Below are 25,500 nucleotides of genomic sequence, written 5' to 3'. Positions count from 1 at the left end.
AGGCATATATGGTCCAGACTCACAGCTACTGAGACTGGACCGTGTGGAAGACAGGGTGGTGGTGGTGCCACACTGACTGGAAGAATTATCTGCTATCCAAACAACAATCTTTTCACACTGCTCTGGCTTCAAGAGAGTTGTTCCACGGCCCCTAGAAATTGGCACAGGAAGGTAGTTGGACATGATGTGAGTGTTTTTTGTGCTCTCTCATAAGGCACAGTTTCATCTTGCCCATGGCCTTGGCGTCTGCGTGCATCATCAGCATCACATCCATTTCACCTTCCCTTGCCACGCGCCTTGTACATTTTAACTGGAGTGACGATTGTTACAGCAGTAATATCGGATCACGTCTGATTACCATGGTTTTAGCCAGTGGCCTTATAGATGTGATATTCTTCAGCAACCAAGTGTGAATAGGTTGAGCAACACACAACTGGCAGATTTTAACTGGAGTGTAATATTTGGCACGCTCCAAAAAATGTGACGATTATTACAGCAGTAATATCAGATCACGTCTGATACCACGGTTTTAGGCAGTAACTTTAGAGATATGGTATTGTTCAGCGACCAAATGTGAATAGGTTGAACAACACACAACTGGCAGACTTTAAATGGAGTGTAATATTTGGCATGCTCCAAAATATATGATGATTATTACCGCAGTAATATCGGATCACGTCTGATGACCATGGTTTTAGGCAGTGGCATTAGAGATATGGTATTGGTCAGCGACCAAGTGTGAATAGGTTGAACAACACACAACTGGCAGACTTTAACTGGAGTGTAATATTTTTCACGCTCCAAAAAATGTTACGATTATTATGGCAGTAATATCGGATCATGTGTGATGATGGACAAGTTTCTCTGTATCCAAAATACAGCAAAGCGAATAAAATAAAATTAGCCCTGATATCTAGAGCTATGGACATCAATAACAGCAGGAGACAGCATGTGCAATGGACCCTATTCTGCTCTAAAACTCTGCCTGCCTAACTCCTGCTATCACTAGTAATAATATAATATGCAGTTGAATTAGTAAATTAGTGACGCTATGCAGCCAGCCAATCACTGTAATGCCACAACCAACATGGCTGCGGCATTACAGTGAGTGGCAGGCAATTCCCGCATGTTTATTTGCTGCTAAAACCAAACATGCGGGGCAGGAATTCTAGTCTAGCTCCCACCCAAGCATCCCAGAAGTACTTGCCGAGCTCCGAACATCTCGAGCAGTGAGATGCTCAGTCGAGTACAGAGTAGAAGCGAGCACACTCGATCATCACTAACAGAGACCATTCACTCTATTATCACACCAGTCTCCCACACATGGCTAGGAGGGTGGGTTCCTCTACCAACAACAGCCAGGTAAACAACTGTCCAGACAGTGGATAGCTTTGGAGGATGAGGAGGAGGAATTGTATTCACAGCAGGGTGGCATTTAAAGCAGCTCATGGGAAAAACTGAAGTGTGGCTTGGGGTAAACAAAGGACTCAGACCAAACACCTCCCGATGAAGACAACTTGTCATTGCCTCTGTGCAGCCTGGCACAATTGAGCCAATACATGCCGCTGTGCCTGCTAGCCGCGACCACCAAGTTGCCCGGATTTTTACCACTGCTTATTACTGGGTGGCCACCCTACTGGTTCCCCGCTACAAGGACAAAGTACCATCCTTACTTCTGTCAGGGAGCGAGATCGATAAATGCGAGAATACAAGTTCATGCTGGTAGACGCACTACTGACGGTGTTCCCACCTGACAGCGGGAGCTCAGTGGAAAAACAAGGCAGAGGAGGAGGAAGTCACTAATGCAACTGGTGCACTGGTGTCACCTTGGAAGAGAGGGTTAGCCTAGCCGAAATGTGGAAAACCTTCCTCAGCATACCACAACATCTGGCACCATCTTCTGATATGGTCAATATAAGCAGGAGGCAGCGTTTCAACAACATGGTGGAAAAGTACATGTCCATACGTCTCCACATACTAAGTGATGGGTCTGCCCCATTTAACATCTGGGTCTCCAAATTTGATACGTGCCGTGAGCTTGCCCTTTACGTCTTGGAGGTGCTGGCCTGACCTGAGGCAAGTGTACTGTCAGAATGCGTGTTTAGTATGACAGGGAGTGTGATCACAGACCGGCACATTGACCTGTCTCCATCCAATGTGGGAGGGCTAACATTCATTAAAATGAATCAGGCGTGGATGCCAGAGGGCCTTTTGCTGATTCAAGAAGTAGACCAACTGCACCCAGCCATTAATATGCTACGCTGCATTTTGTTCATTTTATTTGCCATTCCCAATGTTTTGGGGCCTCCTCAAATGTAAAAAAAAATAAAAATACGACAAAAAACAAAAACAGTTTTGGTCACCTCCTCCTCCGCCTTCACTGCCACATCCACCTTCACCTCCTCAACCTCCTTCTCCACTTGGACCTCCGCCTACTGGTTCAAGAATGTTATTTTTTTTCATTCTGTGATATTTTAAGTACATTTCCTAAAAATCCCCACTCGCCCAAAAAAGCACAAAAACTGTGTTGGCTACCTCCTCCCCCGCCTCTTCCACCAACAATGCCCGTCCATCTCCACCTCCTCCTCAACCCCCTCCTCCACTTGGATCTGCACCTCCTGGTTTAAGATTTTTTTTATGCTATGTTATTTTAAGTCGTTTGCTTAAAAAAATAACAAAAAACACCAGAAAACCCCACAAAAACAGTGTTGACCACCTCATATTTTATTCTTTGTTATTTTAATTCATTTTTCTCCCCACATTTGTTTGCAGGGCAATTGTCCTTGTCTTACCCCTATTTTCCTTCCTTTTGCAGCCCCCGAGACCTTTCTACTGTTATTTTACAGCCATTTTGGAGAAGTAAAGTTCAGGTCTCCATTGGCTTCTGTGCGATTTATGTTGGGGTCAAGTTTGGGTAAAGTTCTGGTGCCCGAACTGAACTTTGGATTACAGTTTGACTCAGCCTGTAAGGCTATGTGCCCACGATGCAGAAATGCTGCATATTTTTTACGCTTTTCCCTGGCATGAAAAACACATGCGGTTTTTACATGCGTTTTTCCTGCCAGGTAGAAACATTTGTCAAGCGTTTTTGCATGCATTTCTGCATGCGGGTTATCAAGCACTTTTCCAAGCGATTTTAGAATCACTTGGAAAAGTTCTTGACAACTTGTTCACACTGTATAAATCCATGCAACCGGCATGGATTTATAGTAGTGTGACCAAGTTAGTTAAAAAAAAAGAATAAGTATGGTAAAAAATAAAAAAAAAAGATTATACTCACCTTCCGGTGTCCTCCCGGTGTTATCTCCACTGCGTTCGGTCTCTTGCATTGCTCGCGCTGTTGTGAAGGACCTGCGGTGACGTCATTCAGTCATGTGTCAGGTCACATGACTCAATGACGTCATGGCAGGTCCTTCTCAACAGCACGAGCAATGCAAGAGACTGGACGGAGCAGACAAAACACCGGGAGGACATCGGAAGGTAAGTATAATCTTTATTTTTTATTTAAAATTTTTTTTTTACAGTTTCTATGGTACCCAGGTCTGGATGAGAGTCTCATCTTCTCCAGAAAAATCCGCAGCATGGGCATTGACATTGCAACATGTCATTGGGGACCATGGGGGGCAGATTACCAAGCGTTTCCCAAGCGTTTACGCTGCGTAAATTCCGCAGCATAAATGCTTGGAAAATGCTTCGTGGACACGCAGCCTAAGTGTGTAAGTACACAGTGCCACATAATATGATGACTTCAATATACAGTATTAAAAGGATAAAAACTTTGATTGGAGTACTTCTGTAAAAATAAGGTCAGATTAGACTTTGTCAAAAAAACATCTAAACAAGCCAGCCCAGATTTGGAAAAGCATTCTTTGTATGGATGAATCTAAAAACAGCCTTTGCCAGAATGATGGGGAGAAAAAAGTATGGTGAGGTCTTGGAGAAGTTCATGACCAAAGCACGCCACACCCTCTGTAAGGGAAGTGGAATATTCTGCAATGGCCAAGTCATCACCAGATTTCAATCTCATAGAGCCACATTTCACAGGTTGAAGACTTAAGGCAGAAAGACCCACAAACAAGCAACAACTGAATTCAGCTGCAGTACAGGGCTGGCCAAGCATCACAAAGCAGGAAACCCAGTGTCTGGTGATGCTCATGGCTTTCAGATGTCAGGCAGTCATTGCCTGCAAAGGATTCTCTACTAAGTATTAAAAATGAACATTTTATTTATGGTAAAGTTAATTTGTCCAAATACTTTTGAGCAGCTGAAATGAGGATGCTTTGTAGAAAAATGTGCATATTTCCTAAACATTTCTCAGGATATTTTTTTTCAATCTCTTCAATTAAATCTGAAAGTCTCCACTTCAATTGTATCTCAGTTGTTTAATTTGAAATGCAAAAGAGTGATAAAGATTTAGTCGCTGTTCAAATATTTCTGGACCTAAATTTATCTGTAGACAAAGTGCGAAAAAAAAAGTTTTGAACTTGTGCGTTCTGTAACCTCGTTTGCCCTTTGTGGACTGTTTTCTCTTTTTATCTCTTTTCATTTGTCTTGGCAACATGATCCAAACCAATAAAACATTACTTTACACAGTAACCAAATATTAATATGTAACTTTTATTAGCAATTATTAACTTTTTTGGACATTCTAAGGGGAGAGTTTAAAAATGTTCTTAAAGTAAAATTGCTATGGTGGCCTACAGCAACGAGTCAGAGCTAAGTTTACATTTTGTATTAGCTTTTGAAAATGGAAAACTGCACTGTAATTTTGGTTAAATTTGCCGATGGTTCAGAAATCTGCGCTATAGGGAAGTACAGTACAGACCAAAAGTTTGGACACACCTTCTCATTTCAAGATTTTTCTGTATTTTCTTGACTATGAAAATTGTACATTCACACTGAAGGCATCAAATCTATGAATTAACACATGTGGAATTATATACTTAACAAAAAAGTGTGAAACAACTGAAAATATGTGTGATATTCTAGGTTCTTCAAAGTAGCCACCTTTTGCTTTGATGACTGCTTTGCACACTCTTAATTCATATTAATTCGTATTAATTCATAGTTTTGATGCCTTCAGTGTGAATGTACAATTTTCATAGTCATGAAAATACAGAAAAATCTTTAAATGAGATGGTGTGTCAAAACGTTTGGTCTGTACTGTACATTAGGCATATTTAAAGTTGTCCACTACTTTCACATTGATGCCCTATACGACACCCCCAACGGAAGCATTAAGCATTAAGAAACAAGCATTCCTCACATGTATTAAAGCTTTCAAACAGTCACAAATCATGCACACGAGAGTGATTCAAACATATCACTGAGTACGCTGAAGATACTTGGTACTCGACCGAGTATACTCGCCGAAATGGTTAACCGAACATAGTCGCTCATCACTAAAGGTAACTCATAACTCACTGAATATTGTACTTTATATAGGGATGCTCACTGACACATTGTTGCTACTTCTATCAGTTCTTAGCCCGCTCCTTTCCTGAGCAAGTTGTCTTCTGGTGCTATCTCCCTTCCTGGAGGTGAAGCTAAGTCTTCACCCACCAGCTTCTATTTCATCAGTTGAGCACCACCTAAACTACATCTCTTTATTCTAAAGCAAGAGAACAAAGTGCTGGGCGAGAAAAAGAGCTAGAGAGACAGAGGTTTGGGAAGTGCTTTCATGCTGTAAAGCACTTAAGCGTCATTTGAATATGCATTCAATTGCTGATTTCTCTGTAATAGAGGAACAAACTGGCTAGGTAAAGTTATGGCTGGACTTGTCTTTTCAAGGACTACAAATTTGTGCATATAAATATTTGAGGGGGGGTTAAATCCTACTGACAGATTCCTTTTAATGTCCTCAGTTTTGGATTTTGGGATATTTTGTTAATGATTTTTTTAATAATTATGTTTTTTAAAGGGGTCTTCCGCTACATATGTCCATGGAATATTTATAGTGTACGTATATTTCACAGCTAGGAGTTGCAGATTTGCCACATCTGGAGACTCAAAGGTTGGCGACCACTGTGTATTCCATAACTGTGTGATTGTAAAGCGGGGTGAGGAGTCTGAGGACACAAACCAAGAGGCTGTAAAACTCTTCTTACTACTGCCATAAATACATATAGTGAATACATACTGTATTGTATTTGTTAGAAGACTCCCATAACTATATGATGTTCTTTATGGTACTGGTTGTGGAACAGGCCTAAGATACAGTCTTTGTACCTGTTCTCCATTCTGGCTAATAGATGGGTGTCCCAAATTAGGAATCCCTCCTATATTAAATGGGTTATCAATGACTTATCCAAGGAATATCAGTATGAGAACACAGCAACAATGCCACTAAAATTTGCTCTAGCCAGATATGAGTGATGTATGGTTCAGAACACTGCAGCCTTGTAAATTACTTACCAGCCCTGTTGGGAACTATAGTTTATCTCGCTGCTGGAGCAGATTTCAGCTGATTAGTGGGTCCTGAACAACCCCTTTAACTTCGCATTTCCTAATAGAAAAAATAGTTTTTTAACCTTTTAAAAATATATTTCCATAGGGGACCAACTTTTTGGCCAGAAGGGTCCAACAAGGTAAAGTATATAATTCCACTGCAACACCTCCCACCCGTATGTGTTTATCATGAGCTGCTTGGGTTTTCCAGACACAGAAACACTATATATATATATATATATATATATATATATATATATATATATATATATATTTCTGCCCTCTGAGGATTTTTTTTAAAAATTTAATGAAGTAAAATGTCACATAATCCCATAGAAAAGAGTTCACATATCAGTATTACTTTTCATCAGTATTTATGGGCTGAATATCTGGGAGGCTTATAAATATCTGATTACAGCTTTGGTGTTAGGCAACGTGATCAGAACTGCGAAATCACACAGAAGAGCAGGATCCAGTCCTGGACCTTCCGCCTACAATCTAAACATTACTGGGGGCTAAAAGGGAGATTGTACTCTGACCATTGTAAAGATAAAGGTAAGGTACGACGTACAAATAATGCATGACATTTACAGACAGACAGATGATAGATAGCACTGAGATAGATGGCATTATTTTAATTCTTACTATGTTTTAGCATTACTATTATATAATATTATGCTATGTTTAGTTGTGTATTGTCAGCAAAGTATTATTGCTATGTGGCATTGTGCCCTTTATATTTAGTGTAAGTCATGTAGTAGACGAGGTGTTTGCACTGTTGGATTTGCAGTAGACTGATGCCTAGCTCAGCATGTAGTCAACTGCGAGTGCGTCCTCAAGCCTTCTGTATCATGTATGAGGGGTGAAGGGATAACCAACTGAGGGTGAAGGAGATCATAGGAGCCAGTAAGCTAATCCTCCAATAGTAGTATTCACTCACAACACCGTATTTTCCATCAAAGTGCAATCCGACAAAATACTAGATTGCACTTGGACCAATGTTCGTCTATGAGGCTGTGCAAATGTCCAATTTTTGCTTCAGACCGAGACGGTCCAAGGAAAAAATTGCAGGGTGTCTGAATTTGATCCAATATTTGCATAGCACTCGGCCATGCAAGTCATGTCTCAGATGACATCTGAGTGCAATCCAATTCTCATGCATAACACAATGGAGAAGATGGAGAACTCTCATCTGAGAGAATCGGATCATACTCTGATCAGAGTGTGATCAGGATGATCAACCCTATTCTCTCGGATGAGAGAAAATGTGGCCGTCTGACCATAACATGAAATGGCTCAAGACAGAAAAATAAGTCAATTTCTGCCCTTGTGCAAAATTCACAAATTGCGTGCATTATTTAGTTGAATTTGGTGCAAAACAAAAGTCAGTGAATACCACAAAACAATAAAGTGACTTAAAAAAAATCTCAAATGCTGACTTGGTTACCAAATTTTCATTTGTCTTTCCATAGAAACTTTTTCAGGCACCATGAACTTCTCAGATCCCATCACATTGGTTCTGTCTATGATTCTGTGTCTTTTTGTTGCCCTGTTTGTCTATGGACGGAAAAAAAGTAAAAGCAACCTGCCCCCCGGACCATGGCCTCTTCCAGTCATTGGAAATCTGCACATTCTAGACCTGAAGAAACCATATGTGACAATGCATCAGGTAACATTCTCATTATCCTGGTGCTATTGACTGGAGGATTTATAGAGTAAACTACGTATATAGAGAAAATATTTATTGGGTTTTCCCTTGCCTTGAAAAAAGTGGCAAAAATGTTAAGTGCAAACAGTGGTGGACTGGTTTAACAAAGGCCCACCAGTAACATTGATTTTTGGGGCCCACTGTTCAGTTACATGAAAAATAACCTGACCCTAGTGCACACATTTACATTTGCTTCTATGTAATATTAATTTGGCTAACTTGTTTAATGAATAATTAAATTCCACTTTTTTCTGCAAATTGTGTATCAAGTGCAATTTAAAATTGTAAAGTGCTGAGGAATATGTTGGTGCTATAAAAATAAAAATTATTATTATTATAATAGCACTGCTCATTAGCACTCCTTCAAAGGGGCGGCCTACCAGAGGATTCTCCTGTTCTCCTGTGGGCCAGTCCAAGCCTGAGTGTAAACCTTCCTTGTTCAAGACGTTTTGTTATGGTATATGAACACAACATCTTTTCCAGGCTGATTTTGCTGCAGAAACCAGAGATAAGAAAATGCTAAATAAAATGAGCCCATGCCTTTTTATGTAAAAACTACTTGCTGTGTAGATGTTTAGGCTTTTGAGCGTCTTGTAACAACTTCAAGTTTCTAAAAAAGGCAAGTGGTTAAAAGAAGTGATACCCTCAGACTTTTTCCGATCAGGAGACACTCTAAACTTTACAATACAACTTAATGGGAAAACCCAAAAGACGCCTCAGAAAAATTTTAGATGTCTTTTGGAGTGTTTTGCCATTATTCACCTTCTTTATTCAATGGAGTGAAAAAAAATGAGAAAACAATAGTAAAGAAAAAAAATCACAAAAACCATGAAAAACCCTGTAAAAAATGTTGGTGATCTAAACTACACAGGAAAACAACACCAGAATTTCTGAAGTGTCTTCTGCTTGAAAAACTCGGGTGGTTCACCTAAGATTAAAAGGGCAGCAGAATGTAGTACCTGAGACCCTGATTCCAGAGATATATCACTTATTAGGCTGTGTGTTGTTATTTCAATACAATAAGTGTTTTATCAGCACCAGATTATCACTGCCGAACTAGCTGCCCTTGTGCCTCCTGGTCCAGCCACAGCCCCAGCACTGATTAGCTGCTTACTAGTGTTGAGCCACCCCCGTAGTGTTCGAGTTCGGTTCGGTTCGTCGAACACCCGTGTGTTCGCCGAACTGTTCGTCGAACTGTTCGTCGAACACCTTCGAACACCGTTAAAACCAATGGAAGGCAAACAAAAACACATATAAACACATAGAAAACACCTTCAAAGGTGTCCAAAAGCTGACAAACTGCTCAGAAGACATAACTAACACATGGAAAAGTGACAAGTAAATATAGTCATGCGAAAATAAAAGAGGTGGAGGAGTAAAAGGAGGGGGAGACACAGATATAGGCATGTCATGCCCTTCTAAAATCCAAAACGTGAGAAGCCAACACGGCCAGTCCGCTCCTGCCCGTGCCACCTCCGTGTCGCCGGGTTTGTGCCAGAGCCGCAGTGAACCCTGACGGCCAGCCCCCCTCTCCCAATACTGGTGCCTGTCCGCTGGTGGGTCGAGCGAGCCCCCCTGTGGTGGAGGCAGCTCTAAGCTTTTTAATTTAAATTGTCTCTCTAATTTGAATGAATACACTTTAAATCCATTTACAAGGATCTATTGGAGGGCAAGTCTCATGCCAGCAGCCGCGGTAATTCCAGCTCCAGTAGCGTCCACTAAAGCTGCTGCAGTTAAAAAGCTTTTATAAGGATCGAGCTCGGCTGTCCACCGCAAGGCATCCTACTGCCAGTCCCAGCCCCTATGCCTTGGGGTGCCTCCTGATGCTCTTCACTAAGTATCCCATGGTCCCGAAGCATTTCCTTTGAAAAAATTAAGTGTCTAAACTACAGGTGGTGTAGCTTGCTTAACAGCCGGGATAATCCGCTGACTAGCAGACACTGCTACTAGGCACAAAGTATTTCCTGGGCTAGATGCAGTTAAAAATTTGTAATTAGATACTCTCGTTGGATGCTGAGAAAGCATTCCGTAGAGTCTCCTGGCACGCCATATATGATTCTCTTAAAAAGCTTGGGGTAGGGGTCTAGGGGACCCTTTTATAGCCAAAATCATGGCCCTGTATCACAATACGTCACCTAGGCTGAAGATAAATGGAACTGTAGCACCCTGAGGGCTCGGTTGCTACAGACGTATTGCACCTCACCCAGAGGTGTGATATCTCACTCTCAGGTAAGGATGGAGTGTGGATCAGGACCCGACACCTGCATGCATTACACCACATTGCCGTGGGGCAGGGCGACCAATATGCCCCTGAGATGGGCACGACAGTCCCTGTCCCTGGCTGGAGTGGGGGGAGGGAACACTGAGGAAGGGGAACCCTGTAGTGCAGGAGCAGGGAGGAAGCAGTTCCTGGGTGAATTGAGAAGGGAGTATAAAAGGTGGGCACCATCTTAGTTCAGTGCAGAGAAGTCTGAGCAGAAGTGGCAGGGAGCAGGGGCTCTGCATGAGCTCTGCTCCGGAGGCGGGCCTAGTAACAGAGGCCCAGGCCTGGAAGAGGGAGAAGGAAGGAAGAGGAGCGGAGAAGGCTCCAGGAACGAGGAATGAAGGGATCCCAGGGGTGCGGACGGGCGAGTCGCCACCGCACGCCCGAATCCACCTGCGTGGAGGGGTCAGGCCAAAGGGGGAGACCGGTCCCCGAACTAGTGGAGGCAGGAAACGACCCTCAGCTAGAAACCGGAGGCTCTGACATTTTATGTGGCGCAGCCCCTCGCTACACCCGCTAGGAAGGCACCACATAGGGTCAGGGAAACTGGCGCCAAGTTTACCAAGAGGAGGCCCGAGGCAGCCGGACAGAAGTGTTGGTAAGAAAGGCCAGACAAAGGACACACAAAGGGGGTCCTGTGAAGTGCTCCAAAGTTATCTGGGAGTTGTCTGAGCCCCTCACCTGGTGAGCACAGTACGACGTGGGCAGCCGTTACCTGCAGACGTGGTCTGGATAATAAGAACTGTGAGTAAAGGCCCTGGACTGCATCACTGACTCCGTGTCGTTACTGCTGCTGCCCTGCACCATCACCCCCATCCTCCGCATACACTGCCCTGAGGCTATACTCCTCCCGTGGGGAGTTATGCTACGCTCTGCTGCACCCACAACACCAGCCTCAGCGGTCTGCCCTGTAGCGGCGGTTCACTCTGACCGCAATCCACGGGTGGCGTAGTCGGACATTTAAACATCAAAACCACATAAATAGTTCCGCCACTGGTTTGACCGCCCTGAGCCACGGAACCGGGTCGCCGCCACGAAGACTACAACCACCAGCATCCACCAAAAAGGGTCCGGCTCCGGGTGTCCCAAGGCCCAGGGGGTGCGTCAGAACATTTTCATCACCTTTCACAATCACCAATGGGACAAGGCAGGGATGTCCTCTGTCCCCTCTCTTATACATCCTAGTGACGGAGCACCTGCTCTCATCAATTCGCCATAACCCCAATATTAGGTGGATTGAGGTGGGAGGCACTGAGTACAAGTGCTCTCTATTTGCTGATGATGTCCTAGTATATATCACTCAATCACATATATCCATCCCTGCTGTTATGGCTGAAATAGATCACTTTGTTACATGGTAAAATTTTAAAATCAATGCAGTGAAGTCTGAGGCCCTCGATGTCTCCCTCCCCAAATCCATATAGGATTCCATCCAGTCCAACTTTCCCTTTGCCTGGCCCTCACAGGGTATCAAATACTTAGGAATTCCTATTCATAGAGACCTCTCCCATCTATGTTATCTTAATTTTGGGCCCTTTATTGAACAATTCCATACAGACCACGGTTGGCAAGTTAGAACTGTAAGATTCACTACGTGAACCACTGGTGTTTTGTGGAAAAGCACATGTACACTGCGTTCCAAATTATTATGCAAAAAGTGTTTAGGAGTGATAAGGGAAGAATTTGTTTGTTTGTCAGTTAAACTCATTGATGGTGATGTGTGTCAGGGCTCTTTATATCACTGTAAGCAATTGCAGACACCTGTGCTAATTAGTTTGGCAGGTGTGTCCAATGAAAGGCAAGACTACTTAAGAAGGCTCTCTCACATTATTAAGCAGCCTACATTTTCTGCCAAAATGGGAAAGAAAAAGGATGTGTCGGCTGCTGAGAAGCAACAAATTGTGGAGTGTTTAGGTCAAGGCATGACTACAATCAACATTGTGCGATGATCAGGATGAAGTGTCTTGGCAATCAAGAAGTATGTAGCTGATTCACAGTACACACGTGTGCGTGCTGATAAGGGCAAATTGAGGACTCTTTCCTACAGGCAATTACGTCAGGTTGAAAGAGCAGCGGCAAAAAAGCCTTGTCATAGCAGCAGACAAGTTTTTGAAGCTGCTTGTGCCTCCAACGTCCCCCGAACAACAAGATGCAGGGTCCTTCAGAGGTTTGCAGCTGTGCATATGCCATCCTGTCGACCTCCTCTATCCACTTCACACAAGCAGAAACGGCTCCAGTGGGCCAAACATTACATGAAGACTGATTTCAAAACTGTTTTGTTCACGGATGAGTGCCGTGCAGCGCTCGATGGTCCAGATGGATGGAGTGGAGGATGGCTGGTTGATGGACACCCCACGCAAACACGGCTACAGCGCCAACAAGGAGGAGGTGGAGTAATGTTTTGGGCTGGAATCATGGGGAGAGAGATTGTCGGCCCCTTTAGGATCCCTGAAGGCGCTAAAGATGAACTCCATAATGTATGTGGATTTTCTCAAACAGCACTTCCTGCCATGGTTCAAGAAGAAGAACCGTGTATTTCACAGCAAGATCATTTTTCTGCATGATAATGCACCATCTCATGCTGCACATAAAACATCTGCATCTCTGGCTGATATGGGCATAAAAGGGGACAAACTTATGGTGTGACCCCCATGCTCCCCTGACCTCTACCCCATTCAGAACCTTTGGAGCATCATTAAAAGGAGTGTCTATGATGGCGGGAGGCAGTTCACATCTAAGCAACAGCTCTGGGAGGGTATTCTGTCCTCATGCAAAACAATTGAAGCAGAAACCATCCAAAACCTGACAAATTCAATGGACGAGAGAGTTCAGAAGCTCTTTTCGAACAAGGGGTCCTATGTGAAAATGTAACATCACCTAGAATAAAGTTTTGAGTTGAAAACTGTTTGATTTCAGTTTCTAACAACCTGCTAATGCTTATAATTTCAAAAATGACCATTTTTTTGGTCTTTATTAAAATGAAAAGGTTGATCGAAAAGTTTGGGGGATCTAAGAGTGTGGCAACCCAGTAGTCATGATTACTTCGAATTCTGACAATATGAGCGTCATGCTGCAGGTAGTGCAGCAAGAAGGCACTTATGTGTCTTGCGCATCTCGGAGCCCCAAAATTATTTTCCGGGCTAGATGCAGCTAAAAATTATTTTTAATTTTAAATCTGGTGGAGCATATTATAGATGGCCTAATAGGATCAGTGCTGCACACTGCTACAAAGCCCAAATTATTTTCCAGTCAAGATACAGATAAACATGATTAGTAATTTGAAAGCTTAAAACGGTTGGTAGGGTGATTTTAACCAATCATCAAGCTTTTACTCTCCCCAGGATGACACAGGGGTAGAAAAGTCGTTTCGGATCCATGATTTGTTCATCTTTATGAACGTGAGTCTGTCTACATTATCAGTGGAGAGCCGCGTGCGCTTATCTGTCAGCACACCACCAGCAGCGCTGAACACACGTTCAGACAGAACGCTGGCTGCGGGGCATGACAAGATCTCCAAGGCGTAAGTGGCTAGCTCCGGCCATTTATCCAGATTGGAAGCCCAAAAAGAGCAAGGGTCCAGTGACACAGTCGTGGCTTCAATGTTTACTTGGAGATACTCCTGTACCATCGTCTCTAGGCGTTGACTATGTGTCAGACTTCTTGTCTCCTGTGGCCTTGCAAAGGATGGGCTAAAAAAGTGGTGAAATGATTCCGCAAAATTGATGTTACCAGCAGATACTGTGGTTCTGTTACGGTTTGAGTGCTGAACACTTGACGGTCCCACGGTTGGCAAGTTGGAACTGTGAGATTCACTACGTGCACCACTGGTGTTTTGTGGAAAAGCACATGTAAGATTCTGCAACAGTCTCTGCTGATACTCCTGCATGCGTGCATCCCTTTCTATGGCAGGAATAATTTCGGCAAATTTACTTTTGTACCGGGGATCTAACAGTGTGGCAACCCAGTAGTCAGGATTATTTCTAATTCTCACAATTCGAGGGTCATGTTGCAGGTAGTGCAGCAAGAAGGCACTCATGTGTGTTGCGCATCCAGGAGCACCAAGTCCCTGTTGTGTTGGTGGCGAGGTAACAATCATGCTTCCTTCCTCTGTCCTCTCCCCCCAACCTCGCACAACAGAAATGTGATCAAGGTCTCCCTCATCTGATGAGTCTTCCATCAGTTCGTCCTCCACTTCTTCCTGGGCTCCTGCACCTTCCTCACTAGTTTGGCTGCTACCATGCGCCCTGGTAAAACCATCTCCCCCACCCTCACATCCTGCCGCCTTGGTGCTGCCGACCGTCTGGACCTTGCAGATGTTAGCCCTTCTGCATACAACTCCTCCTCCTCTACTTCCTCCACCTCCTCTTGTGCCACCACCTGACTCCGAATTCTGTTTAACATGTGCTCCAGCATGTAAATCACCGGAATAGTCATGCTGATAATGGCATCATCAGCACTAAACATCTTCGTCGCCATTTCAAAACTGTGCAGAAGGGTGCATAGGTCCCTGATCTGAGACCACTCCTCCAGCGTGATTTGCCCCACCTCTGGATCTCGTTGGCCCAGGCTATACGTCAGAACGTATTGCACCAGGGCTTGTCGGTGCTGCCACAGTCGCTGCAACATGTGCAGAGTTGAATTCCACCGAGTAGGCACATCGCATTTTAGCCGGTGAAGTCGCAGGCCCAACGACTTCTGTAGAGATGTAAGTCGCTGAGCTGCGGGATGCGAACGGCGGAAGTGAGCACACAGCGACCGTGCCCTCTGCAGAAGGCCATCTAGTCTGGGATAGTGGGCTAAAAATTGCTGGACAACCAGGTTCAACACGTGAGCCATACAAGGCACATGTGTGACATTGCCCCGGCGAAGGGCCGCACCCAGGTTTGCAGCATTGTCGCACACGGCCTTCCCTGTTTCAGGTCCAGTGGAGACAGCCATTCATGAAATTGGTTCTCCAGAGCTGACCACAACTCCTCAGCTGTGTGACTCACATTTCCCAGACATTTCAAAGTAAAAACCGCCTGATGACGTTGAGCCCTACTGCCAGCATAGTAAGGAGGTGTGCAGGATCCCTTCTGCGCAGTTAGAAAGCTTGTGGCATGACCAGACAGGCTTTGGGTGCAGGTGGAAGACCGAGAGGAGGTTGAGGAGGCAGAAGCAGTGGAGGAACTTTGACATAAAGAGGATTGACGCACAACTCGTGGGGACGGCAAGACTTGGACAGCAGCCCCTTGTCCTGCTGTCACCATAGTTACCCAGTGCCCAGTCAGCGACATGTAACGCCCCTGTCCATGCCTACTCGTCCAAGTGTCTGTGGTGAAATGCACCCTGTCACACACAGAGTTTCTCAAAGAAGCGGTGATGTTGTGTGCGACATGCTGGTGGAGCGCAGGCACACCTTTCTTTGAGAAGTAGTGCCGACTGGGCATCTGGTACTGGGGCACTGCGACGGACATAAGGTCTCGAAAATCCTCTGTGTCCACCAGGCGGAAAGGCAGCATTTCTGTAGCCAAGAGCTTGCAGATGGTGAAATTCAACCTCTTAGCTTTCTCATGGCTAGGAGGAAATGGTCTTTTACTTGTCCACATATGAGGGACCGAGGGCTGGCTATTGTGCTTAGACGGGGTTGATAAGGGTGTCCCCGGCAAACTGCCGGTCTGTGAGGAAGATGCAGGCGGACATGTTAGGTTGCCTTGATCCAAAGGTGGTGCTATCGATGTCGGACAGCGCTCAACACCAGCTGGTGTTACCACCTCCAAAGAAAATGATGACCTGCCAATCACGCTGGCTGTTGCGGGTAAAGAGGTGGCAGGTCTGCGCCCCAAAACAGGTGTGACTGCTGTCCCCCCAGTCACAGAGGATGAAGAGGCCGCGGATGCACAAGATATGGCAGACGGTGGTTGGCCCGGCCGGCTAGGCCGCATTGTAGCACACTGAGCTTCCCACTGCAACTTATGCTTCATGTCCATGTGCCGGTTCATGCATGAAGTACTCAAACTATGTATTTTTTGGCCTCTACTTAGCTTTTGCTGACAAATGTTACATATAACACGAGTTGGGTCATCTTTATCGATCTGAAAAATTGCCCAGGCTATGCAAAGCTTAGCACCCATGCGACCTGAAGAGCCACCACGACTTGTGGTGAGAGGCAGAGTTGTGTTTGAGGATGCAGTTGTTGACGTGCTTCCAGTACTACGTCTCTGTCCAGGAAGGCGCAACCTGACCTCGTCGTCACTAGCATCTTCCTCCACCTCCTCTGCTGACCTCATCTCTTGGCTGACTGTGGGTTGACAGTAAGTGGGATCTCCAACCTCATCATCATCACCCTGTGTGTTATCACACCCGTCGTCCTCAGAGCCAACCTGTTCCTGCCCTGACAAAAAACTAAAGTTGTCGCTCCAATCAGGTATTTGAGTCTTATCATCGTCTTCCTCATGGTCTCCACCAACAGGAGTTACAGTTTGGGAATGAGGGTCTACATTATGGTCAGAACCTTCTGCGTCTGGTCCTGGATCCGACTCATAAAGATTCTGGGCATCAGTGCAGATCATTTCCTCGTCTGGATTCACAGAAGCGCTGGAGTCGACCTCTGATTCCCAGGCTATAGTATGAGTAAACAGTAGAGATGAGCGTTGTTCTACTCGAACTGTTCGCCAATCTCAAATTCGAGCTGTTTTGGGCGGTGTTCGAGCCGGTCGGCGAACACGAACAATTTGAGAAAAATTCGGCTGTTCGAGGTTATGTTCGATAACTGTTCGTGCACCAAAATCATAACTGGATTTTTTCTCAGTAATGATGAAAATTAATGTTAATACGCAGTTTGAGTGTACAGCGGGGCGGGGGGAGGGGCAGGGGATGGATCTCTGCAGGAACAATGAAGATCTCCATTTTTTTTTCTCTTTCCCGCATTTGCAGTGGGGAGGTGCAATCTGTCAGCCTATCAGCAGCGCACACACGGAGCGAAGTGCTTTTTTTCACACAAGCAAGGGCATGTGTGATTGGCAGTGTATGTCACATGTCCTTGCCCTATAAGACCAAGCCATTTTCCCCGTCGCCACCATTTTCTCACTGTTGCAGCTGCGTGTTAGACGGCACCGCTGTTGCTGTGTGCGCTATACCTTGTTAATTTCAAGCCAATTTTCGCACAAATATACAGATAGCTTGGGAGTAGGGAATAGTTGTGATTGCAGTCCTTTTAAGGACTAGGTTACAGCATTTCCTACGACTTTTATCAGGCAGGTCTGTGCTCTTAAATAGATAGATTGTGGGAGTAAAGACTAATTGTAATTGGAGTCCTTTTCAGGACTAGGTTACATCAGTTCCTATCAGTTTTTGCCAGGCAGGTCTGTGCCAGTGCTGTGCAAGTTTTTTTCACAGCATTTGGCTGAATCTAGCAAAGCTAATCCTTTTTGGCCTATTGCAGAGTGTGTTAGTCAGTGGAGTAGCCTATCTGTGTTGCAAGATATACCACCTGTGTATAGAATACCAATTTTTTTACTGCACCTAGTGAAGTAAAATCTTTTGGGCATAGCATCATTCTATTAGTCCATCTATACTGACCTCCATCAGGTTGCAAACTGAATATAATTTTTTTCTGCATCTAGCTCTGAAAAAATATTTGGGCTTCTAGCAGTGTGTGGGACTTGGTCTATTAGTCCATCTATACTGACCTCCATCAGGTTGCAAATTAAAAATAATTTTTTTCTTCATTTAGCTCTGAAAAATATTTGGGCTTCTAGCAGTGTGTGGGACTTGTTCTATTAGTCCTTCTATACTGACCTCCAGCAGGTTGCAAATTGAATATAATTTTTTTCTGCATCTAGCTCTGAAAAAATATTTGGGCTTCTAGCGGTGTGTGGGACTTGGTCTATTAGTCCATCTATACTGACCTCCATCAGGTTGCAAATTAAAAATAATTTTTTTCTGCATCTAGCTCTGAAAAAATATTTGGGCTTCTAGCAGTGTGTGGGACTTGGTCTATTAGTCCATCTATACTGACCTCCATCAGGTTGCAAATTAAAAATAATTTTTTTCTTCATTTATCTCTGAAAAAATATTTGGGCTTCTAGCAGCGTGTGGGACTTGTTCTATTAGTCCATCTATACTGACCTCCATCAGGTTGCAAATTAAAAATAATTTTTTTCTGCATCTAGCTCTGAAAAAATATTTGGGCTTCTAGCAGTGTGTGGGACTTGGTCTATTAGTCCATCTATACTGACCTCCATCAGGTTGCAAATTGAATAAAAAAATTTTCTGCATCTAGCTCTGAAAAAATATTTGGGCTTCTAGCGGTGTGTGGGACTTGGTCTATTAGTCCATCTATACTGACCTCCATCAGGTTGCAAATTAAAAATAATTTTTTTCTGCATCTAGCTCTGAAAAAATATTTGGGCTTCTAGCAGTGTGTGGGACTTGGTCTATTAGTCCATCTATACTGACCTCCATCAGGTTGCAAATTAAAAATAATTTTTTTCTGCATCTAGCTCTGAAAAAATATTTGGGCTTCTAGCAGTGTGTGGGACTTGGTCTATTAGTCCATCTATACTGACCTCCATCAGGTTGCAAATTAAAAATAATTTTTTTCTGCATCTAGCTCTGAAAAAATATTTGGGCTTCTAGCAGTGTGTGGGACTTGGTCTATTAGTCTATCTATACTGACCTCCATCAGGTTGCAAATTAAAAATAATTTTTTTCTTCATTTAGCTCTGAAAAAATATTTGGGCTTCTAGCAGTGTGTGGGACTTGTTCTATTAGTCCTTCTATACTGACCTCCAGCAGGTTGCAAATTGAATATAATTTTTTTCTGCATCTAGCTCTGAAAAAATATTTGGGCTTCTAGCGGTGTGTGGGACTTGGTCTATTAGTCCATCTATACTGACCTCCATCAGGTTGCAAATTAAAAATAATTTTTTTCTGCATCTAGCTCTGAAAAAATATTTGGGCTTCTAGCAGTGTGTGGGACTTGGTCTATTAGTCCATCTATACTGACCTCCATCAGGTTGCAAATTGAATAAAAAAATTTTCTGCATCTAGCTCTGAAAAAATATTTGGGCTTCTAGCGGTGTGTGGGACTTGGTCTATTAGTCCATCTATACTGACCTCCATCAGGTTGCAAATTAAAAATAATTTTTTTCTGCATCTAGCTCTGAAAAAATATTTGGGCTTCTAGCAGTGTGTGGGACTTGGTCTATTAGTCCATCTATACTGACCTCCATCAGGTTGCAAATTAAAAATAATTTTTTTCTGCATCTAGCTCTGAAAAAATATTTGGGCTTCTAGCAGTGTGTGGGACTTGGTCTATTAGTCCATCTATACTGACCTCCATCAGGTTGCAAATTAAAAATAATTTTTTTCTGCATCTAGCTCTGAAAAAATATTTGGGCTTCTAGCAGTGTGTGGGACTTGGTCTATTAGTCTATCTATACTGACCTCCATCAGGTTGCAAATTAAAAATAATTTTTTTCTTCATTTAGCTCTGAAAAAATATTTGGGCTTCTAGCAGTGTGTGGGACTTGTTCTATTAGTCCTTCTATACTGACCTCCAGCAGGTTGCAAATTGAATATAATTTTTTTCTGCATCTAGCTCTGAAAAAATATTTGGGCTTCTAGCGGTGTGTGGGACTTGGTCTATTAGTCCATCTATACTGACCTCCATCAGGTTGCAAATTAAAAATAATTTTTTTCTGCATGTAGCTCTGAAAAAATATTTGGGCTTCTAGCAGTGTGTGGGACTTGGTCTATTAGTCCATCTATACTGACCTCCATCAGGTTGCAAATTGAATAAAAAAAATTTCTGCATCTAGCTCTGAAAAAATATTTGGGCTTCTAGCGGTGTGTGGGACTTGGTCTATTAGTCCATCTATACTGACCTCCATCAGGTTGCAAATTAAAAATAATTTTTTTCTGCATCTAACCCAGCCAATAGTTTTGGCCTAATACCACAGTTTGGCCACTCAGCTCTGCTCGGTTACCATCCATTGTTTTTTTGTGAAAACAACTCCAGAGTTGTGAATTAGTTAACCACCAAAATGAGTGGAAAAAGGCCTGCTGCTGGTGGAAAGGGGAATAGGCGTGTTGGGAAGGGGAAAAAAGGTTGTGTCCGTGGGGTAGGTGCAGAAGAAAGACCATCTTCCAGCCAAACTAAAATGTCTACTTCTTTTAGCGGACAATGTGATAAGATCCCTTTCTTACGGCCACGCCAATCGCTACAAATTCCAGATGAGGCACAAAAACAGCAGGTGCTTCAACGGATATCAAGTGCTCCTTTAAGTGGGCTCTCCTCCACATCAACTTCAACATCACAAATACTCCAGTCCTCAAAGGTGTCACCCAAATCGCACTTGCTTCCTCACAGCTCCCAAATCTCCAGCTGCCCGTCTGAGTATGAGGTAGAACAGATGGTTGAGTCTGCAGAGCTGTTTACTCATACTATAGCCTGGGAATCAGAGGTCGACTCCAGCGCTTCTGTGAATCCAGACGAGGAAATGATCTGCACTGATGCCCAGAATCTTTATGAGTCGGATCCAGGACCAGACGCAGAAGGTTCTGACCATAATGTAGACCCTCATTCCCAAACTGTAACTCCTGTTGGTGGAGACAATGAGGAAGACGATGATAAGACTCAAATACCTGATTGGAGCGACAACTTTAGTTTTTTGTCAGGGGAGGAACAGGTTGGCTCTGAGGACGACGGGTGTGATAACGCACAGGGTGATGATGATGAGGTCGGAGATCCCACTTACTGTCAACCCACAGTCAGCCAAGAGATGAGGTCAGCAGAGGAGGTGGAGGAAGATGCTAGTGACGACGAGGTCAGGTTGCGCCTTCCTGGACAGAGACGTAGTACTGGAAGCACGTCAACAACTGCATCCTCAAACACAACTCTGCCTCTCACCACAAGTCGTGGTGGCTCTTCAGGTCGCATGGGTGCTAAGCCTTGCATAGCCTGGGCATTTTTTCAGATCGATAAAGATGACCCAACTCGTGTTATCTGTAACATTTGTCAGCAAAAGCTAAGTAGAGGCCAAAAAATACATAGTTTGAGTACTTCATGCATGAACCGGCACATGGACATGAAGCATAAGTTGCAGTGGGAAGCTCAGTGTGCTACAATGCGGTCTAGCCGGCCGGGCCAACCACCGTCTGCCATATCTTGTGCATCCGCGGCCTCTTCATCCTCTGTGACTGGGGGGACAGCAGTCACACCTGTTTTGGGGCGCAGACCTGCCACCTCTTTACCCGCAACAGCCAGCGTGATTGGCAGGTCATCATTTTCTTTGGAGGTGGTAACACCAGCTGGTCTTGAGCGCTGTCCGACATCGATAGCACCACCTTTGGATCAAGGCAACCTAACATGTCCGCCTGCATCTTCCTCACAGACCGGCAGTTTGCCGGGGACACCCTTATCAACCCCGTCTAAGCACAATAGCCAGCCCTCGGTCCCTCAGATGTGGACAAGTAAAAGACCATTTCCTCCTAGCCATGAGAAAGCTAAGAGGTTGAATTTCACCATCTGCAAGCTCTTGGCTACAGAAATGCTGCCTTTCCGCCTGGTGGACACAGAGGATTTTCGAGACCTTATGTCCGTCGCAGTGCCCCAGTACCAGATGCCCAGTCGGCACTACTTCTCAAAGAAAGGTGTGCCTGCGCTCCACCAGCATGTCGCACACAGCATCACCGCTTCTTTGAGAAACTCTGTGTGTGACAGGGTGCATTTCACCACAGACACTTGGACGAGTAGGCATGGACAGGGGCGTTACATGTCGCTGACTGGGCACTGGGTAACTATGGTGACAGCAGGACAAGGGGCTGCTGTCCAAGTCTTGCCGTCCCCACGAGTTGTGCGTCAATCCTCTTTATGTCATTTTTCCTCCACTGCTTCTGCCTCCTCAACCTCCTCTCGGTCTTCCACCTGCACCCAAAGCCTGTCTGGTCATGCCACAAGCTTTCTAACTGCGCAGAAGGGATCCTGCACACCTCCTTACTATGCTGGCAGTAGGGCTCAACGTCATCAGGCGGTTTTTACATTGAAATGTCTGGGAAATGTGAGTCACACAGCTGAGGAGTTGTGGTCAGCTCTGGAGAACCAATTTCATGAATGGTTGTCTCCACTGGACCTGAAACCAGGGAAGGCCGTGTGCGACAATGCTGCAAACCTGGGTGCGGCCCTTCGCCGGGGCAATGTCACACACGTGCCTTGTATGGCTCACGTGTTGAACCTGGTTGTCCAGCAATTTTTAGCCCACTATCCCAGACTAGATGGCCTTCTGCAGAGGGCACGGTCGCTGTGTGCTCACTTCCGCCGTTCGCATCCCGCAGCTCAGCGACTTACATCTCTACAGAAGTCGTTGGGCCTGCCACTTCACCGGCTAAAATGCGATGTGCCTACCCGGTGGAATTCAACTCTGCACATGTTGCAGCGACTGTGGCAGCACCGACAAGCCCTGGTGCAATACGTTCTGACGTATAGCCTGGGCCAACGAGATTCAGAGGTGGGGCAAATCACGCTGGAGGAGTGGTCTCAGATCAGGGACCTATGCACCCTTCTGCACAGTTTTGAAATGGCGACGAAGATGTTTAGTGCTGACGATGCCATTATCAGCATGACTATTCCGGTGATTTACATGCTGGAGCACATGTTAAACAGAATTCGGAGTCAGGTGGTGGCACAAGAGGAGGTGGAGGAAGTAGAGGAGGAGGAGTTGTATGCGGAAGGGCTAACATCTGCAAGGTCCAGACGGTCGGCAGCACCAGGGCGGCAGGCATGTGAGGGTGCGGGAGATGATTTTACCAGGGCGCATGGTAGCAGCCACACTAGTGAGGAAGGTGCAGGAGCCCAGGAAGAAGTGGAGGACGAACTGATGGAAGACTCATCAGATGAGGGAGACCTTGATCACATTTCTGTTGTGCGAGGTTGGGGGGAGAGGACAGAGGAAGGAAGCATGATTGTTACCTCGCCACCAACACAACAGGGACTTGGTGCTCCTGGATGCGCAACACACATGAGTGCCTTCTTGCTGCACTACCTGCAACATGACCCTCGAATTGTGAGAATTAGAAATAATCCTGACTACTGGGTTGCCACACTGTTAGATCCCCGGTACAAAAGTAAATTTGCAGAAATTATTCCTGCCATAGAAAGGGATGCACGCATGCAGGAGTATCAGCAGAGACTGTTGCAGAATCTTACATGTGCTTTTCCACAAAATACCAGTGGTGCACGTAGTGAATCTCACAGTTCCAACTTGCCAACCGTGGGACCGTCAAGTGTTCAGCACTCAAACCGTAACAGAACCACAGTATCTGCTGGTAACATCAATTTTGCGGAATCATTTCACCACTTTTTTAGCCCATCCTTTGCAAGGCCACAGGAGACAAGAAGTCTGACACATAGTCAACGCCTAGAGACGATGGTACAGGAGTATCTCCAAGTAAACATTGAAGCCACGACTGTGTCACTGGACCCTTGCTCTTTTTGGGCTTCCAATCTGGATAAATGGCCGAAGCTAGCCACTTACGCCTTGGAGATCTTGTCATGCCCCGCAGCCAGCGTTCTGTCTGAACGTGTGTTCAGCGCTGCTGGTGGTGTGCTGACAGATAAGCGCACGCGGCTCTCCACTGATAATGTAGACAGACTCACGTTCATAAAGATGAACAAATCATGGATCCGAAACGACTTTTCTACCCCTGTGTCATCCTGGGGAGAGTAAAAGCTTGATGATTGGTTAAAATCACCCTACCAACCGTTTTAAGCTTTCAAATTACTAATCATGTTTATCTGTATCTTGACTGGAAAATAATTTGGGCTTTGTAGCAGTGTGCAGCACTGATCCTATTAGGCCATCTATAATAAGCTTCACCAGATTTAAAATTAAAAATAATTTTTAGCTGCATCTAGCCCGGAAAATAATTTTGGGGCTCCGAGATGCGCAAGACACATAAGTGCCTTCTTGCTGCACTACCTGCAGCATGACCCTCATATTGTCAGAATTCGAAGTAATCATGACTACTGGGTTGCCACACTCTTAGATCCCCCAAACTTTTCGATCAACCTTTTCATTTTAATAAAGACCAAAAAAATGGTCATTTTTGAAATTATAAGCATTAGCAGGTTGTTAGAAACTGAAATCAAACAGTTTTCAACTCAAAACTTTATTCTAGGTGATGTTACATTTTCACATAGGACCCCTTGTTCGAAAGGAGCTTCTGAACTCTCTCGTCCATTGAATTTGTCAGGTTTTGGATGGTTTCTGCTTCAATTGTTTTGCATGAGGACAGAATACCCTCCCAGAGCTGTTGCTTAGATGTGAACTGCCTCCCGCCATCATAGACACTCCTTTTAATGATGCTCCAAAGGTTCTGAATGGGGTAGAGGTCAGGGGAGCATGGGGGTCACACCATAAGTTTGTCCCCTTTTATGCCCATATCAGCCAGAGATGCAGATGTTTTATGTGCAGCATGAGATGGTGCATTATCATGCAGAAAAATGATCTTGCTGTGAAATACACGGTTCTTCTTCTTGAACCATGGCAGGAAGTGCTGTTTGAGAATATCCACATACATTATGGAGTTCATCTTTAGCGCCTTCAGGGATCCTAAAGGGGCCGACAATCTCTCTCCCCATGATTCCAGCCCAAAACATTACTCCACCTCCTCCTTGTTGGCGCTGTAGCCGTGTTTGCGTGGGGTGTCCATCAACCAGCCATCCTCCACTCCATTCATCTGGACCATCGAGCGCTGCACGGCACTCATCCGTGAACAAAACAGTTTTGAAATCAGTCTTCATGTAATGTTTGGCCCACTGGAGCCGTTTCTGCTTGTGTGAAGTGGATAGAGGAGGTCGACAGGATGGCGTATGCACAGCTGCAAACCTCTGAAGGACCCTGCATCTTGTTGTTCGGGGGACGTTGGAGGCACAAGCAGCTTCAAAAACTTGTCTGCTGCTATGACAAGGCTTTTTTGCCGCTGCTCTTTCAACCTGACGTAATTGCCTGTAGGAAAGAGTCCTCAATTTGCCCTTATCAGCACGCACACGTGTGTACTGTGAATCAGCTACATACTTCTTGATTGCCAAGACACTTCA

The 25,500-nt window shown here is 44.7% G+C and overlaps 1 protein-coding gene across 1 annotated transcript in view; it reads left to right on the top strand.

Annotated features, from left to right (window-relative positions):
- Positions 1–6,865: 6,865 nt before the first annotated feature.
- Positions 6,866–25,500, top strand: part of LOC141258811 (cytochrome P450 2C5-like) — a 49,514-nt gene continuing 30,879 nt past the window's right edge. The window contains exons 1-2 of the mRNA XM_073673958.1: positions 6,866–7,002; positions 7,920–8,116. Coding sequence (XP_073530059.1) covers positions 7,937–8,116 — 180 coding nt within the window. The 5' untranslated portion in view covers positions 6,866–7,002; positions 7,920–7,936. The remainder of the gene's footprint in view (positions 7,003–7,919; positions 8,117–25,500) is intronic.

Source organism: Phyllobates terribilis, unplaced genomic scaffold (genome assembly GCF_046119375.1).
Source record: "Phyllobates terribilis strain yellow unplaced genomic scaffold, ASM4611937v1 Scaffold_3__8_contigs__length_932513732, whole genome shotgun sequence".
Classification (NCBI taxonomy): Eukaryota; Metazoa; Chordata; class Amphibia; order Anura; family Dendrobatidae; genus Phyllobates; species Phyllobates terribilis.
This window is presented reverse-complemented; position numbering and strand designations above follow the sequence as displayed.